The following is a 19616-nucleotide window of genomic DNA, read 5'->3' as shown; positions in this document are numbered from 1 at the left end:
GCTTCTCCCCTTTTCCCTCTATCCTCTGCCCCTTTCCCTGCTTGCACTCTCTCTCTCTCAAAAAAAAAAAAAAAATCAAATTTGCTCATTTCTGCCCCTCCCCCTGCACCACCAGCAGTGATATAAGTACTGCCAGTTTTCCAAGTGCAATCTGTAGACCATCCCGCACCGGGAAAGGTGCCATGCTCTGGCAAACAGGGCATTATGTAGCATCCTTTTCCATTAAGGGTACATGGGTGGTCTACCTCAAAGTGATTACATTTGCCATTTCTTAGCTGCCAACAAATGTATTTACTCATTAACACTTGATAGGTTGAATGCTCCCAAAGAGGGCTACTGAACAATTAAGTATGATTTAGATGAATTCTGAAGGCACCAGAAAGCGACTTCTCTAATGGCAGTTTTCTTCAAAGCATGATCTCCCTCGGGGCAAGAGGGGCAGAGAGGATGAATGAAGAAATGCCAGGTGAGGGGCATCGCAGAGGACTCTGGGGGTTTTAATCTCTACTTTGGCTGGCTGTTTAGTCACAGTAATCTAGAGGTCCTCAATTTGAAAATTCAAATAAGATTTAACTTTAGGTTCGTGCTGTTTGTGAAAACATGGGCTGATAATCAGGAACTTAGTATTTTGTGTATTTTATGATCAAATGTTCACATACATTTATAAAAACTCTTAATTCCAAGTTATCATCAAATTTATTAAATCAGATCTGTTATGACGCTTACTTTAGAATATTCTGGAATCCATTAGCAGGTTTTTAAGGAACTAACAAAGGGTTCCTTTGAAAGCATCGATTGATTCAGCATGGAAGAAGCAGGGTATAGGAGAAGGCAACCAGGACTGGACTCAGAGGCCCTGGACACACATCCTCGTTCTGTCCCATCAGGTAAGAGTTTGCGCCAGGCGCTCGCTCTCTTAAGACCTTAGCAACTCCTATAAGGGTCTGCTTCCTGTCAGGTTCCAGCTGGGCATGCTCCATGTGACCTTTCTTCTGACTAGCCAAGTGACCCTGGAAGGAGCCATTACTCATTTCATTTCAGGGGAGGAAACATGCTGGAGGTTAAGTAGGTCGCCTAAACCCAGGTGTAGAATCACAAATGGTGACATGAGACTGTGGACTCTGTATGGTGCCACCCAGGTTCTGGCCAAGGCTGTCAGGATTAGGAGGACAAGGCCCCACGGTGGCTCCATTTCAGCCACATTTGGAGGTTTCTACCCCAGAGCTCTGCTGTCCAAAACTACCAGTAGGGGATAGTCAAATGAAGCTATTTAAATCAATACTAAAATCTAAAACTCAGTTCTTCATTCACAATAGATACTTTTTGAGTATCTACTGGTGGCTACCATATCAACCAGCATAGATATGGAAGATTTCCACCATTACAGAGAGTTCTACTGGATAGTGCTGCTCTAAGTGTTGGCATTCTGCTCACTGGCTACAATCTATGACTCATTAACTGAACCTGACCTTGGTCCTTTAGCTACTTCTTTCCTCTTGTGGTCCATCAAACACCTCCAACCCTCCTGCCTCTAAGCCTAGACTTTCTAGCCATGATTTTCTTGGCATCCTTTATTCTCTTGCTCCTTGATATTCTGTTGGGCACCCCCTGCCAATCCCTAACCATTGGCAAGTCATATCCTTTTGATTTTCCTGCTCCTGTTTCTGGGATATAACGCAATACTGGAAACAATGATAAAATAATAAAATGAAGAGAATGTACGCTCTCGACCCTAACTGGGTCCTCCCTGCTTCTCAGAATTTCTTTGACTCATCTAACAGATGTACTAACACATCCCTTATGATGCCTCTTTCCCAACACCTCAGACCTTCCACGATCCTCATTCTCCATAGATGACCCACCTCAGAGTCAGTGTCCCAGGAGGATGATACAGAAGCTGTTGCCATGAGCTTCTCCAACAAGTTCCTCTAGGTTTCCTTTAGCCCAAGTGATCTACCAACTGGTTTCCACCCAGGAGCACTAATTGCCTGCTTTCAGATCTTTGCTCATGTCTCTGCCAGTCAGAATTTCTCTTCCCAAGCCCACCTCTGCCACAAAGCAGTTTTTGGATCATCCCATCTGAAAGCAACTTCTATCTTCTCCAAGTTTCTCTAACATCTTCTCTGAACCTCTCACACAAATTTCTAACTGGTGTTGCTTGTAACAATGTACAGGGCACCCTGTCCCTTCCCCACCAAACCACAACCATCATGAGAGGGGGTGCTTGATGGATTCAGCCTGCACCCCTGGCAGCAACTAGCATGGGTCTTTGTATAGATAATTCTCAGCACATATTTATTTAGTGAATATCTATATACCTATTTATGAAGATGTCAGATTAATTCCTAAGGTAGACAGATTTAATTTAATAATGAATTGATGAATACACTTCTTCTAATGATCACAACATGGAGTTCTAGCTAAATGATTGCATTCCCAGACCTTCTGATGGGAAAACAAGGGGGGTATTGATGATGAGAACTGTAATAAGTGGGGCTACAGCAGTGTGGAATATCATTCTTGGGGGGAGGTGTGGCACAGGGACAAAATGATGGAGAATGGGCAAACAACCAAAGAAAGACATCAAAGCTGTAATAGACTTACCTTGGGTAGCAATATAATGATTGGGTCGATGATAACCCTAAAAATAAATGAGAAAGAATATTTCATCAACTTAAAATCGATAAGCAGCACAGAAGTCACACAGTAAGTTTGCCACAATGAATGCTTATACAAATACCAACAATTGCGTCAGTTGGAAGTTGAATGACCATACGCAGTACCACGGAGTTCCTCATTAAAAAGCAAAGAAGCATCACACATCAGAGTTCTGCTGCTTACACAGGGGGTGGGAGTAACTTAATCATACACTGGCTATGAGATGATAGGTGAGCAATAAATACTAACAACTTATGGATTCTCTGAAATAACATGACCACAACTCTTGTTAGATTGCAAACAGGCTGGGAACGTGCAATAGGATTTCATTTGTGTTCAGGATGTTATTGGCAATGTGCCAAGGGCTTTAACACATATTCTGTTCTCCCATTATAGGCAGTTATATCAATAGTGATACTGAACATCATTCTTAAACACTGCTAATGCCACGCCATGCTGTTGTAGCAAGAGCCAGAAATTTGAAGAGGCAGAAATTCTGCAAGTCCCCTTCCTTTTATCATGACTCTGTGAGAAGGGGAAAAGATGAAAATTGGGACCAAAGAAAGAAGGGAACAAAGAACACTGGAAGATCAATATCTGGGAGAGATAAAACCAATTTAGAGAAAATTACACACAGGTAACAGAATATCACCATGGACCTTGATACTTTCCATTTCTGTCCCCCGAGATTACCCAAAATATGTGCCCAAAGCCAGATGGGAAACAGGAGAAACTCGGAGAGGAAATACAGATTTCTCAGACAATTTAAATGCATATCTGTTAGATTTTTTTGCTCTTAAAAATAAGTCATTGATAATGAACAGCAAAAGCAAACACATTCTTTATATAACTGACCTGCTGTAGGTCTCAAAGATAGACCTTTGACGGATATTAAATAGGATTATTAAATGATCACTCATTTCTTGCCAGCTGATAAGTGCTACAAAGCAAGACCCTGTCTGATGTATGGCCTCATGAATCAGCCCTAGCAAGGCTAGGAGATAGGAGGAAATCGTTTACAAAACGGAAATAATTCACACAGTCCATGAATGACCTGTGCTGCTAAACACAATGATCATTTCTCTGTTCTCATCTCTGTGACCTGTCACGATCTCCGTGACATTGATTAATCCCCCTGAAATACTTTCTTCTTTGCCTTCTGGGATATGACGCTCTCCTGGTTTTCTTCCTCCCTCCCTCCCTGGCTTGTCGCCCTCATTCATTTGCCCATTCCTCCTCTTTGCCTTGATGTTGATGTTGGAGGGCCCAGTTCTTGGACTCTTTCCTCATCTACATGGACTCCCTTGGTGATCTCATCTGGTCCCGCAGCCTTCAATGCCATCTGTATGCTGATGAGTTCTGTATTCTCACCTCTAGCCTGGGCTCCCCCCACCCCCCAAATCCTGATGTGGGATAATCTCCTACTCAGCACTTCCACTTAGATGTCTAACATATATTTAAGGATTAACATATCTAAAAGTGAATTCCTTAATTCCTCCCTACCTCCACCCAAATCTGCTCTGTCCAGTCTTCTTTCCAGATAATGGCAATTCCATCTCAAAAGGCATCCTGACACCTCTCTTGCTCCTACACCCCATAGATAATCTGTCAGCAAATCCAGGGCTCCGGGTTGAGCGTGGATCCAGGATCCTACCATTTTTCATCTTCCAGTGCCACCACCTCCCCGCTCTCTCACTGCTCCTGTAGTCACCTGGGAGGTCTTCATGCTTCTATTCTCACCCATCTATGATGTGTTCTCCTCTATACTTTGGGATCCTATCACCCCTCTGCTCAGATCTTCCAGTAACTGCCCATCTCACAGTAAAAGCCCACATCTGTATGACTGCTTACATTATCTGGCCCTACAACCCCTCTGACCTGCTCTCTGTGACTCTACCCTCTCGTACTATGCCACCAACCCTTGCCTGCTTATTTCACTTCAAATTTGCCAGCCATGATCCACAGCAAGGCCTATCATGGGCTTTTTCTCAGTCTGGAATGCTCTTTCCCTGAATACCTACATGGCACACAACCTTTCAATTTCTCCGCTCAAATATTACCTTTCAGTAGAGCTGACTCCAGCCACTCTATCAAAAATTACAATCCATCTCCAAACTGGTTCTCTGCATCCCCCTGTTACAGCCTTCATTTTCTCCATCATACATACTACCATCTAATATACCATATAGAATTAACTGGCTTAGTTCATTTATTGTCTGTTTCCTCCGATTAGAGCACCAGTTCCACTGGGTCAGAGGTCTGCTTTTGTTTTTGGTCTGAATTGCTCACAGTTATAACTCCAGTATCTACAACAGTAACTGACATATAATATAGTAGGCTGCTCAATAAAATCCTATTGACTAAGTGAATAAAGGAGCCCTGAATATTGACTCTTTTCTCTGTTAAAATTAAAACTAATTAATCTGGTATTTTCATTACTTTTATGTCTTTCCTCCTCTGCATCTCTACCCGCCCATTCTTTAAAGCTTAGTTAAAATCACTTCTACCACAAAGCCTAATCTGATTACATTTACTCCTTCAGGCAGTGATTCATCAAACACTTATTAAGTGCTACAGTACTGCAGGTCTGTGCCCGGTGCAGGGGATACAAAGATGATGTAGGATAATGTCCCTGTGCTTAAGGACTCTGCCGGGGGGCTCTAGGAGCTGGGACTGGAACATAAACAGGATTCCCATGGAATCTCTCAAGGGAAGGAGTGTTACAGAGAAGATTATTTCTTACTTTAGCTTCTAAGCTGTGAGGTCTTGGGGAGAAGGTAACAGGTCTTGGACACCTCTGAATTCTCCCATAAGGTACTCACTAAACGTCTGCTGGATAAAGAAATAAGTACAATGTACTTTAGGAAGAAATTTTGCTTTAATAGAAAAAAAAATCTAACTTGGGTTGAGTATGTTTTGGTTCATTATGAAATGTAGCGGTGTAGGGGTCTTCTTTTGAGGATGGGATGTGAATTATTCTTCAAACAGTCATCCCGCAGGCCCCACCCTCAGATCCATAACCAAAGTTGTCAAACCTTTCCAAGTAGTACTAAAAATAACATTTCTTCTGGTTATGATGCTAGTACTTTTAGTAGCATCTGATTTATACCAACCAAGAAAATATAAGAACCCATATATATATATGTATATATATATGGATAAAACCTGTCCGTGGAAGTACTGATGGGCTAGAAGAAAATGTGATGGCCAAGCACACTGCCTTGGGAACTGCAAGAGAGCTGAAGCCTGTTTAATGTGAGCCTGGGCCTGCAAAGTAACAATGACTTTCCCTTCATTTTCAGGCTACTTTTGATTTCATTCATTCTTTCAACTGAAAACATGCTGTCTCCTCAGGAATGTATTCTAATGTAAGACATTAAGTTAACATGATGCAGAATGAACAAAGAAGCAGTCTTCAATAATTAAACAGCCTACATATTTAATGACATGTCTTGTGTGCATTAGATGTCCTGGTTAACAGCTGCAGACTACTTTGAAGGCAACTTAAAAGTGCAGTAATGATGAGAGATTGCAAATCATCGAATTAGGAATTAGAGAGTTTTATCCTATTAATGTGTAAACAGATTTTTTTTAAGTGTCAAATAATCTAAGTTGTTGACAAAAAAATGGAAATAACATTTTCTTGGTCCACAGGGGCACAGGACGGCAAAGGAGGCACAGAAGGTTAGAGAGGCCCACTTGAGACAAGGACCGGCCATGCCTTCATCATAAAGTTCTGCGGGGTGTGGGGCAACAGTTATGTGTTTGTAGCTGGAGCAATGTGTGCCCACCAATATCACAGCAGACACACAATGTGGAATGTGTCAGAACAGTTGGGCTTACTGACAGTTTCAAAATACATACATCGATATAATTTCCATTGATGTAGTCTGAGTTGGTATCTCCTTCTATGGTCTGCAGCCTCACCCGCGAATGATCATCTGCAAAGGAAAAAGAAAACAGTGATTAAAAGCAATTTGTTGGGCTGCTCAGAGCCCCAGAATGTAAGCATATTACATGGAGATCAACCGCATCCATGCTGCTTTAAAGATAAACAAAGAATTAACTACTACACACCTTCTACACTTCCTATTTTGCTCTTAAAACTAGGAAGGATTTATAATTATTTGCATTTTACAGCAATTCTCATTAACTTATTCTTTGATCATTCACAGGCGTGAGGCATTGGCAGAGGTTTGAAACTTCCACATTGAGTCCTATGAATCACAGCAGACTTATTTCTCGGATTGAAGGTGTAGCATCTTCACTAAATCACATATAAACCCTGAGATTTTGACAGCTGCCTACGACATCCACCTTGACAAATGATGGTTATAAACCATGGCCCAGCCTTCTGGGAGGTGCAGACATGGACCTAACCGGAGCTGTCCCTGAATTCCCTAAGCCGCTCTCTGTACCATGTGTGTGAGACTCAAAGTCAGGTGTGCAGGTTAGAATACCCCACTTGGGGTCTGGGGCACGTTACTACACCTCTCTGTGCTTGAGTTTTCTTATCTGGAGCCTGGGGATTAACAGTGTCCACCTCAAGGGATTATCATGAGCATTAAAATAAAATTGAAAAGAAGATTAGAAGAGAGCCTGGTATATAGAAGTGATGGATAAATGTCAGCTGTTGCCGCTGTCACGTGCTGTGTAACAGACACGCGGACTATTCTTCTCACTATCTGTACAGCTGTTGCCCACACACACGAGAGCAAGCCAGGAACGGACCCATATGCAGTCGAAATTTTCCTTGCGGTGACCTACTCTAAGATCTAGTTTCTCAGAGCACGTTTTGCTTAAAACCAGAGGCCCCCCGTGCATATTTTTGCTGGGGGCATGGGGGAGGTGAGTCACTAGGGTGCTGGGGATGTGCAGATTGTTCCGGCTTTTGTATTTGTTAGGAGAGCCGGTGCACACACACAGCTACTGCGGAGCAGGGCGGTAAGCAATTCTGGCAGTAAAGCCGTTTGAGCCTCCCGAATGAAAGATGCTCCAATAGACCTGAGTCATGGCCATTCTGCACACATCAGGCTTTTAGTCAGCTCCTCTGAAGGGAGATGAGGTCTGCCTTCCTGTACTCCTTGACTTTTCCTGAGCAGTGTTTTTAAAAGGCAGGCATCATATTAGAGGCCCCCAATCTTCAGAAGCAGTGCTGTCTTAGGATCTATTGTACCTCCTTGTCAGAATCCCCTCTCTCTCACACTTTCTCTTAGAACCTCAGGATGAATGCCGCCCATTCCCTGTGATTTACCACCTTTGGGCTTCTCAAATTGTTCTGCAATGTTCTACAAAGGGACTTCAAACTCTGATAAGACTCCACTCTCATCTCCCATGAACAGAGCCTTTGAAATAAAGAGTTTCCCCATCATCTCCTACTGTTCAGTTGGTTACCTCTCTCCCTCCCTCAATCTTTTTTCTTTTTTTTTTAAACTTGGCTGCTATTTCTCCACATGTAATTGCTTTACTCTCCTCCTGATGGGGAAACCCACAAGACATATGCCGAGTGTATTTCCTAAGCAGACTGAGACTGTTTTATTTCTCTTTATAGGCACAGTAGTATCTTCTCCTTATTCTAAAGTTGATTTTACTAGATTATAACCTCTTGGGGTCAGAGACCACGTAGTGTTCATTCTGAATATCCCTGTGAGCACCTTTTACCCAGGCCATACTGCCCAGCTCCACGGCCTCTCTTCACAGCACTGCCTGCAGCACACAACCACATGTAGTGGTCCCAACACACAGTAGGTGCATGCAACGCCTTTACCTCTTCACCCCACTAACAAATGCCCTGCCTCGATAGTCACTGTGTCAATGGAAGAAGGGGCAAGTTGTGGTCAGGCGAGTTTCACTGGGGCTTTCTGGGGTCCTGTTTGGACTTGCTTAGTGGTTTTATGAGTGTTGGCTTTAGATCACATCTATTAACCTGTATTTGGGCTTTATGCCCTGTTTTGTACCTATATTTCACTATTTAAAAATAAAAGGGTCCACCTTGAGGGCATTATGCTATGTGAAATAAACCCAACCCAGGGCAAACACTGCATGATTCCATTTCCATGAGATACTGAGAGTAGTCAAATGCACAGAGACAGAAAGAAGAAAGTGGTTGCCAGGGGCTGAGGGGAGGTGGGGAATAGGGAGCCAATGTTGAGTAGGTACAGACTTGGGGAAGATGATCTGGCAGTGGGTGGTGATGGTTGCACGACAATGTGAGTGAACTTAATGCCCCTGAACTGGACACTTACACATGGTTAATGTGGCAAGTTTCATATTATGTTCATTTTACCACAATTTTTAAAAAGGTAAGGGTCCACTTTTTCCAGCCCTCCCTTGTAGAATACCCCTTCAAGTTCCACTCTAAGGTTCGGTGTCCTGAGAAACAGGTCCCTCAAAGCTGGGAAGGGCATGTCACAGACTCAGTCTTGGAGGCCTGGGGAGTTCCCCTGTGACTCCCCGTGCCCAGATGAAGTAGACGCAGGGGTAACAGTGACTCTAGAGTGTGCCACTAGAGGACAACTGTCGTACATTATTGATGTGTACTCAGGAGATGGCTTAGGAATCACTGCAATGAGGTTTAGGAGGTATTTTTCCTTTCAGTGATAAAATGAGTGAATATTGATAAGTCAGTGTCTCTTAAGGCAGGGAGAGAGAGAGTTTAGCGGGGAGAATGGGCTTAATCTCTCAGAGATTAGGGGCGCCTGGGTGGCTCAGTCGTTAGCTGTCTGCCTTCGGCTCGGGTCATGATCCCAGGGTCCTGGGATCGAGCCCCGTATCGGGTTCCCTGCTCCGCAGGAAGCCTGCTTCTCCCTCTCCCACTCCCTCTGCTTGTGTTCCCTCTGTCGCTGTGTCTCTCTCTGTCAAATAAATAAATAAATAAAATCTTAAAAAAAAAAAAATCTCTCAGAGATTAGCTTTGGTGTCCCAGAGACCCTGTTTGAATACTGGCTCTCTACTACTCCCCCAAATTGTGAACTTAGACAAACTCTGAATCTCGCTGAGCTTCATCTGTAAAAAGAGGTTGATGATCCTTCCGAGGATCGTTGGGAAGACCAAGTGAGAAGTACATGTCAAGTGCATGGAATATAGGACAGTTTCCATTAAAAAGGAATTACCCCGCTTATGTGAATAAAAGTGACATCCTTGTTGTTTAGCAATTCAAACTACAAAGAGCCCAGGACGCTTGTTTGCAGGTCATTGGAGGAGGATAAAACTGCACACTCTAAGCAGCTAATCTTTGGGGAAGATGAGCTTGAGCTAGTTTTAAAGAGGAAACAGGATTTCCAAAAATATTTGGAAATAGGATGAATACTCGCAAATAGCTCCTACATCTTAATCCCCTGGCATCAATTCAGGAACTTGTCTTTTTATTTAACAATTTTTTTCTTAAATCAAGGTATAACTGACATATAACATTACATTAGTTTCAGGTGTACAGCATAATGATTCGATATTTGTATATATTGTAAAATGATCACCACGGTAAGTCACCAGATAAAGTTACACATTTTTTTGTTTATTGTGATGAAAACTTTAGGATTTACTCTCTTGGCAAATTTCAAGTATGTACTACAATATTGTCGACTATAGTCACCATAGTTACATCACATCCCCATACCTTACTTATTTTATAGTTGGAAGTCTGTACCACTTGACCCCCTTCACCCATTACACCTACCCCTCAACCCCCCTCCCTCTAGCAACCACAATATTGTATTAGTTTCAGGTGTACAACATAGTGATTCAATATTTATCTACATTACAAAATGCTCACCACAGTAAGTCTAGTTACCATCTGTCATCATACAAAGTTGATATAATATTATTGGCTATATTCCCTATGCTGTACTTTTTATCCCCATGTCTTATTTATTTTATAACTCGAAGACTGTACCTCCTAATCCCCTTCACCTATTTTGTCCTTCCCCCCACCTCCTCCCTTCTGGTGACCAACAGTTTGTTCTCTATATTTATAGGTCTATTTTTGTTTTGTTTTGCTCTGTTTGTTTTGTTTTTTTAGATTCCAGATATAAGTGAAATCATACAGTATCTGTCTTTCTCTGTATGACTTATTTCACTTAGCATAATACCCTTTAGTTCCACCCATGTTGTTGCAAATGGCAAGATTTAATACTTTCTTATGGCCGAATAGCATTCCATTATATATGAATAGATACAGATATATCTATCTGTAGATATATCTATATATCTGTATCTATCTATATCTATCTATCTAATCTAGCTATATCTTTGCGTGTGTATACATATATGTGTGTCTGTGTATGTGTGTGTGTGTGTGTGTGTGTGTGTATCACATCTTCTTTATTTATTCATCCATTGGTGGACACTTAGGTTGTTTCTATATCTTGGCCATTGTAATAATGCTGCTATGAACACAGGAGTACATATATCTTTTCAAATTAGTGTTTTTGTTTTCTTTAGATAATACCTAGTAGTGGGGTTGCTGGATCTTATGGCAGTTCTGTTTTTAATTTTTTGAGGAGGCTCTATACTGGTTCATAGTGGCTGCACCAACTTACATTCCCACCAACAGGACATGAGGCCCCCCATTTTGCCATATGCTTGCCAATACTTGCTATTTCTTGTCATTTTGAGAACAGCCATCCTCACACGTGTGAGGTGTTATCTTACTGTGGTTTTGATTTGCATTTCCCTGATGACTAGTGATGTTGAACATTTTTCATGTGCTTGTTGGCCATCTGCATGTCTTCTTTAGAAAAAATGTTTATTCAGATCCGCTGCCTATTTTTAAATTGGATTTTTTTTTTTTTGCTGGGTTGTATGACTTATTTATTATGTTGTGGATATTAACCCCATATTGGATATATGATTTGCAAATATTTTCTCCCATTCAATAGGTTGCCTTTTCATTTTGTTGATGGTTTCCTTTGCTGTGCAGATGATTTTTATTTTGATGTAGTCCCATTTACCTATTTTTGCTTTTGTTGCCTTTGGAGTCAGATCCAAAAAATCATCACCAAGACCAATGTCAAGGAGCTTACCACCTGTGTTTTCTTCTAGGAGTTTTATGGTTTCAGTCTTACATTCAAGTCTTTAATTTATTTTGAGCTAACTTTTATATCTAATGTAATACAGTAGCCTAATTTTATTCTTTTGCATGTGGTTTCCCAGTTTCTCAATACCATTTATTGAAGAGACTGTCCTTTTCCCAATGTATATTCTTGCCTCTTTTGTTGTAAATTAATTGACCATATATGTGTGGGTTTATTTCGTGAATCCCTATTCTGTTTCACTGATCTATATGTCTGTTTTTATTCCAATTCCATACTGTTTTGATTATTATAGGTTTGTAATGTAGTTCGAAATCAGGGAGTGTGATGTGATGCCTCTAGTTTTTTCTTTCTTTCTCAAGATTGCTTTGGCTATTCAAGGTCTTTTGTGGTCCCACACAAATTTTAGAATTGTTTGTTCTTTTTCTGTAAAAAAAATGCCATTGGAATTTTGATAGGGATTGCCCTGAATCTGTAGCTTGCTTTGGGTATTACAGATATTTTAACAATATTAAATCTTCCAATCATGAGCATAGAATATCTTTCCATGTATTTGTGTCTTCTTCAATTTCTTTCATCAGTGTCTTACTGTTTTCAGAGTATAGGTCTTTCACCTTCTTGGTTACATTTATTCCTAGATATTTTAATCTTTTTGATGAAATTATAAATGTGATTGTTTTCTTAATTTCTCTTTCTGATAGTTTGTTGTTAGTGTATAGAAATGCAAAAGATTTTTGTATGTTGATTTTGTACCCTGAAAATTTACTGAATTCATTTATTAGTTCTAATTGTGTGTGTATGTGTGTGGAGTCTTTAGGGTTTTCTATATATAAAATCATGTTTTTCACAAATAGTGACCATTTTACTTTTTCCTTTCCAATTTGGATGCCTTTTACTTCTTTTTCTTGCCTAATTGCTACGGCTAAAACTGCTAATACTTTGTCGAATAAAAGTGGCAAGAGTGGGTGGGCAACCTTGTCTTGTTCCTGATCTTAGAGGAAAAGTTTTCAGTTTTTTACAATTGAGTGGGCTTTTCACCATTATGTTAGCTGTGGGCTTGTCATATCTGGCCCTTATTATGTTGTGGTACATTCCCTCTATACCCACTTTGTTGAGAGTTTTTAACATAAATGGATGTTGAATTTTGTGAATCCATGCTGAGAGCTGCTTTTTCTAAAACACACTTTATTCTGTCCTCACCTAGTCCAAACCATTCAAGGATATCAACAGGGAACTGCTCAACAGTGGTCTCTGTTGAGGAAGGTCATTGAAAAGATGTGACCGGTGGTTGACCCATGAGCTGGACCCAGGCACTTGAAATTCCTCACCCATTCCCCCATTATCCTTGGAATGTGGGTTCTGTTTGTTTTTCCTGCTCCCAGGGGCTACTCCAAGGACATAGTCTTGAGATAGTGATATGGTGTTGAGAAGACTTGCACAATATAAGTGAATGAACCTAGTTAAGATCTCTTCATAAACCTTTAAGATTTGGCAGGCAGATGCAGGGATCCACTCATCTTGCTGCCACCCAATACAAGCCTTGTATATAAGTTCCCTTTACTAATTAAAACTCCCAACTACCATCCCGAAGTGCCTTGCCTCTTTCTTTGGTCTCTCCCTTCCCTCTGTGTCTGAGAGTTGGTTTCAGAGGACACCCAGGAAGCTTGAGGAGGGTTGTGAACTAACAGTCTTATAAAACAATGGAATATGATAAAATCATCAAAAAGTATTACTATAAAAAAAAAAAAGTATTACTATAGCTTTAATTACTTTCCTTGAGAAGATCTCTGTGACATATTGTGGAGTGAAGTAGAGCAGGTTGCAAAAGCAGCATGTCTCTTAAGAGTCTGTTTATATGAAATAATTGTATATGTGTGTAGAAGTGCTTAGTGGGATAAGTGAAACGGTGGGATTTCTGCTGGGTGGGCAAATTTGGAGTAATATCTATTTTCATCTTTATGATTTGGTATACTCTTTTAATTGTCTACACAGTTTATACTGTCTTTATAATCAGAAATAAAACAACAGACCTATTTTTACTTTAAAAAATAAAGCCAACAACTTCAAGGCAGAGAACAGAAAAAAGATGAAGGAAACAGAAAAAAATGTTAGTAGGGTTTGAACTTAGTTGGTGAGGTTCTGAGCAATTTTCCCCAACTCTTTGTTACTGTATAATTTTTCCTTAATGTATATGAATTCCTTTTATAATTGGGAAAAAGATATCCATTTAGCCATGGATGACTGGAAAATGATCAAAATCCAACAAATGTTTATATTATAATCACAACTCAATGTTAGCCCATCACAAAGGGTGACAAACTCTGACATTTTGAGAAAATCTATATAAAGGCCTTGTTGCTATTCCTCTCATTCCTTTCAAAAAAGCCTTTACTATAAGAAAAAGGGCAAAAGTAATATTTTTGGGTAAGAAATAGGCACATAAAGACCTGGTATAAAGCATAACAAACCATTGCTTACTACTGAAAAATTATAATCTGCTGGTGTTTTTTCCCATGTACGTATACTTATTTATGCATGTGTGTATGTATTTATGTGTATTTATGTATGTATGTATGTGGGTATTTATGTGTGTGCATGTGTGTATTTATGGATATGTAAATGCATGCATTTATGGATGTGTGCATTCGTACACTAGAGGTGGGGTAATTAGACATTTAAAGCAGGTCTCTATGTTTTACTCTAAGTCTCTAAAAAGGGTTAATTATGCCTTTTTTGTCATATAACGTTATATTTAAAACACCTCTAAGTAGCTTCAAATATTTTAACATTTTCATTTTAAACACGATGGATATGGGTAATAGCCTTACAATTCACTTGTATGTGATTAGATACTACTATGGCAGTAGAAGTGAAGTGTGACATTGATAATATTTCACCTCCAACCAGTTCTCTCTTTCTGCTAAATATTGATGACATATTTAAGGTAAATTGGAATCACAATGATCTAAGTAACATTTGCCCTCTGAGAGGAGACTCCCAATTAATTTTAATTACTACTGATTTCTGCAAATAATGGCTTTGCTTCTCCTGCGCTTACATACTTGCCAAGGACTGCTGCTGCACTGGTTTCAAGGTACAAGATGCAGAAGAGCCAAGTGAACAGATGGGAAGTGTTCAGTGATCTACCCTTGTGTGACCTGTATGCCAGCCTGGTGTCCCTGCTTGTGCCCACCTGAATGCTCAGGCCATGCTGGTACTGAGCACCAAGCAAATGAGGAATCTTCGAGTTTAGTGGTAGGTGCCTCCATGTTAATCTTTGCTCTTACTGTCAGTTTTATTTGTTACTTGGTCTTGCTGTGTTTATTGCTTACAGCTAGACCCTCAACTAGAGACCCTTACTCTTTAATCTTCAGTGTCCTGGCAGGACCCCTAACTCTTATTGTGCCTAATTCTTCTAGATTTTTTTTTTTTTTTGCCTTCCTAAACATGTTGTGTTGATTTGTTTCTCCCTTATTCTCATCCATCTGATTCTTAACACCAAAAGCTCTCCCTGCCAGCCCATACTTATCCAACTAACCCTTCGTTCCCATCATCCTCCCTTCACCTGCCTTTATTCCTACACCAGATCATGACAGTTAGGGATTCCTGAGAAGTGACAATGTTGGAGGGGCTCCCCTGCTAGAGAGAAGCACAGTGCTATGGAACAAAACCCTGGAAGAGTGGTTTTCAGCATGAGCATCAAGATTGGGTCACTGGTTCAAAGAGTCAGGTGGGATAGATTGGGTCAAAGGTTTCACTCTCCTCTTAGATAACTCACTATTAGCCAGGAAAATGGAGTAGGAGGGCATGGGTAACACAATGAGGATGAAAATCAAAGCTCAGAAGGGACTCTCTTCTCTTCCTTTCATAAAGCTGTCTGTCCTCCCATCACGTCCTCACCCATTGCCTACTCACCCCCTGCCTACTCCATTCAAAGCACCGTTTGCTAATTTCATGAATAATTCTCACGTTGTTACATCAGAGTCTTCATTGCACTAGATCCTTCAGCAGGACACTATTGACACCCATTCTTCTCCATGACACAATGCTCTTTTGTACACATTAGGCAATATCGCCTCAGTATTTCCCATTACTGAAGCCCCTCCAGGCTGGGTCCCGGGCTCTCGATGCCCTCCATGCTTCCTCCACAGATAATCTTATCATGCCAATGGTTTCAACTGCCATTCTGTGCCCCAAGATTCACTGGTTTCCATTTGGGCCCAGATCCCTCCCCTTTGGGTTTCAGAGCAGTCTATATAACTGCGTACTGGACATCTCATTTGAATGTTTCACAGGCATCCTGGTGCATCCCCAGATTCAATTCATAAGCTTTCCCTGCTACTCCCAACATCAGACCTATCCCTGAGCTCCCTGCCAAGTGGGGTTCCCTTCCAGTGTTCCCAATGGAGTAAATGTCCCATCCTTCCATCTGTCTAACCATTCACCATCCATGCACCACTCATCCATCCTCCTGTGAGTCAGAAACATAGAAGCAACTCTGTCTCCTCCATCTTCCTTACCCCACATCCAATCCATTTGATTTGATCAATTACCTCTCTTGAATCTGTCTATTTCTCTTCTTCCTAGTCCACATTATCATTGCTTTTCACTTGGGCAACTGAAAGAATCTCTTAACTAGTGTCCCCTTCCAATTCATTTTTCATTTTGCAGTCAGATTAAATTTTCCAAATGCAAATTTAATGAATAACCCCCACCCCGTCCTCAAAAAAACCCTTTGATGAGGTTCCCTTTTGTTTTTCTAATGAACACTAAAATCCTTAATCTTTCCTAGAAGGCCCTGCAGGTCTGGCTTCCATTTAAACCCCAGCTCTGGCTACCTGGCCTTCCTTTAGTTCCTCAGACTCAAGGGGTTCTCTCATGTGAAGGGTGTGTTCACATGATGCACCCTCTGTCTGCAACACCCATTTGCTCTACCCCTTTACTCAGTGGTCTTCTGTTTCACATCCCCAGGGAAGCCTTCCCACACCACCTGAAGAAGTCAATCCCCCATTACAGAGTCTCACCATACCATATACCTCTTCTTTGTGGCCCTTAACTTTATTTATTTCAATAATCATTTAATTCCTTTGTATAATCATTTAAGTCTCTCCTCCCTGCCCCTTCCCTGGAAAACATCAGGGGCTGTGTCCACTCTGGGCCACCATGGTCACCCCGGTTCGTCACATTTCCATCTCTGTCCTTGCTCACCCTCACTCTGCTCCAGTGACACTGGCCTCATTGCTGTCTTGGGCACCACGCTGAGGCAGGTCTGCCCCCTGACGGCCTCTGCCCGGAGCTGGCTCCCTTCCTCACCTGTGTCAGGCCTTGGCTTGCATCTGATCCTCTCAGAGAGGCCTTTCTTGACCACAACTTAAAAACTCCAACCTCTGCCTCACATGTCTCCTTTCACTGCTCCATTTTCCCCGTTACATGCCTCACTTTCTAATAAGACATATTATACAGTTTACTTGGTGACTTTTTCTGTTGCCCCCATAAGAATGTCAAGTGCTATACAGGCAAAGAATTTTGTTCTGTTCCCCTGCTCTGTCTCTGACACCTAGGATAGTGCCTTGCATGTAACAGGCACTCAGTAATATCTGTTGGAAGAATTCCTTTAGATTGGTAGAGAGCCTGGCACATGGCAGACCAATATGTCTTCATTGAATGGACCATAGAAAGGTGGGGGAGGGAGCCTGGGAAGGGTCTGCAGATTTCTGGCTCCTTATCTTCAACTGCCAGCCCCCAGAAAAGAGGACCCCAGGCTCAAAGGGGTTCCCGTTAGCCAGGAGATTTGGTGTGTATCTTAAGCTCAAAATTAATTATAATTAGGAACCACTGAGAAAATCAGGAGGGCTGTTTTTGTGGCATGGTGGAGGGGGGTATTTGTTTATATTTGGAAAGGACTAGCTCAGCAAATTTATAATGTAAATAAGGGAAAAGTTTAACTTAAGAGCAAAAGCCAATAAACAGTTTTTAAGCACCATTAAAACCATTTTATATGCAAACGATGTTGCAAAACAGTGAATGTGATCATTACTGACACTTCTTAAGTTCTCTGAAAAGCACTAAGGAGAATTTCTAAGATAGGTTGACCGAACCCCCCAGTTCCTCCTCCTCACTGGTGGTCATTCCTGAAGCGTTAGGTGCTATGAAGTAGGCTTCTCAGGTAGTATAACCAACTTTTCTACAATTACATCATTTTTTAGGGTGGAGGGGGTATGGTTATATGCTTCCCCATGCCTATAAAGAAACTGATATGGGTGCATACATAAGCGGGATTTGGATAAGTATTTTTATTCTTCTTATCTCAAATTCTTCCACAACTCTAACAATACTATTTTAACAATATTTTCACTACTATAAGTAAAGACCCATAAAGAGTCTCAAATCAAGAAGCTCCCAAAAATTATTCGTCAGAACAACCTGCGGTGCTCACACCAACTTGGGGCCACTCTCTAGGATTGCAAGCCTGACTAAGAGGCTGGGCGAGGGCTGGCCCAGGGCAGTTCTGGGATTCAAGGCAACAGCGGTAGTGTTTCTGCAACCCATGGGTAGTATAAAACTCGTCCTACTTAGCTGGGGTGGATTGCCGGTGGTATCTAAGGATTTGGATACCCCACTTAAAAAGCATTAATAATTGTCTGGAGGAGGCCTAAGTGATTGTTATCTCAGGATATGCCAGCATAGAGCCTTGTACAGAATTACATAAATAATCACAGACAGTTCTAGAGTGATTTCCGAAAACAACAGAAAACTAGATGAAAAGATTATAATTTGCCACAATGCGGAGGAAACTCGGAGGCATCCTGCTAAGTGAAATAAGCTGGACACAGAAAAAACCTGCGTGATTTCACTTATATGTGGAATCTAAAACAGTGGGACTCAGAGAAGCAGAGTAGAAGGGTGACTCCAGGAATGGCGGGGGGGCATGGGCAGATGTTGGCCAGAGGATACAAAGTTGCAATTATGCGGGATGAATAAGTCTAGAAATCTCATGTACAGTATGATGACTATAGTTAATGATCCTATATTAAACACTAGAAACATGCCAAGAGAGTAGATTTCAGGGGCTCTCACTGCACACTCACAAATGGCAACTATGTGAGACCATCTGTTAACTAGCTTGATTACAGTAATCATTTCATATGTATCTGCACATGAAATCATGTAAGCACAGAACGAACAAACTTGTCCAATCGCTATGTGATACACCTGAAACTAACGTAACATTGTGTGTCAGCTATACTTCAATAAAAAATAGAATAATTCTGATACATAAAAAAAAATACATGGAAAAAAGCAAAAGATAACATGTGTGCACAGAGAATGGCTTCCAGATGCCACAGCAACTGAGAAGGAAGAATAGGAGCCTGGATGATAGTGTAGCTGGGGCACAGAAATCTCTTTTTGATGTTGTCTTTAGAAAAGCACAAGAGCAAACAATGCAACCTGATGAAGAAACACTGAAAGACGGGGAGGGAACAGGATGGAGGGCAGGTGAAAGGTAGAAAATCAGCCAGGTGACAGCAAACCACCCAGAAATGGAGCCCAGAGTCACAGCCCATCAGGGGTTGGGTCACTGTGCAGGGTCGTGCTAACAATTAGGGAGCAAGGTGGTGCCTGCAACTGCCTACGAGCTCATCATTTGGAACTTGAGGCTTCCAAATGCTGATTTTTATTTATTTTTCTTATTTTTTAAAAAAGATTTTTATTTATTTATTTATTTATTCATGAGAGACATAGAGAGAGAGAGAGGCAGAGGGTGAAGCAGATTCCCCGCGGAGCAAGGAGCCCGATGCGGGGCTTGATCCCAGGACCCTGGGATCATGACCCGAGCTGAAGGCAGACGCTTAACCGACTGAGCCACCCAGGTGTCCCTAAAGGGTGCGCCTGGGTGGCTCAGTTGGTTAAGCGTCTGCCTTCGGCTCA

The 19616-nt window shown here is 41.4% G+C and overlaps 1 protein-coding gene across 10 annotated transcripts in view; it reads right to left on the bottom strand.

The window, feature by feature from the left end:
- PTPRM (protein tyrosine phosphatase receptor type M) overlaps positions 1 to 19616 on the bottom strand; it is a 799041-nt gene that overhangs the window by 76504 nt on the left and 702921 nt on the right. For all 10 annotated transcript variants that reach the window (XM_032421158.1, XM_032421157.1, XM_032421160.1 and 7 more), the window contains 2 exons: positions 6523 to 6599; positions 2605 to 2641 (listed from right to left, as the gene is read on the bottom strand). In XM_032421158.1, the coding sequence (XP_032277049.1) occupies positions 2605 to 2641; positions 6523 to 6599 (114 nt within the window). The remainder of the gene's footprint in view (positions 1 to 2604; positions 2642 to 6522; positions 6600 to 19616) is intronic.

The sequence above is a fragment of the Phoca vitulina genome, unplaced genomic scaffold (genome assembly GCF_004348235.1).
Source record: "Phoca vitulina isolate PV1807 unplaced genomic scaffold, GSC_HSeal_1.0 scaffold24, whole genome shotgun sequence".
In the NCBI taxonomy this organism is placed as follows: Eukaryota; Metazoa; Chordata; class Mammalia; order Carnivora; family Phocidae; genus Phoca; species Phoca vitulina.
This window is presented reverse-complemented; position numbering and strand designations above follow the sequence as displayed.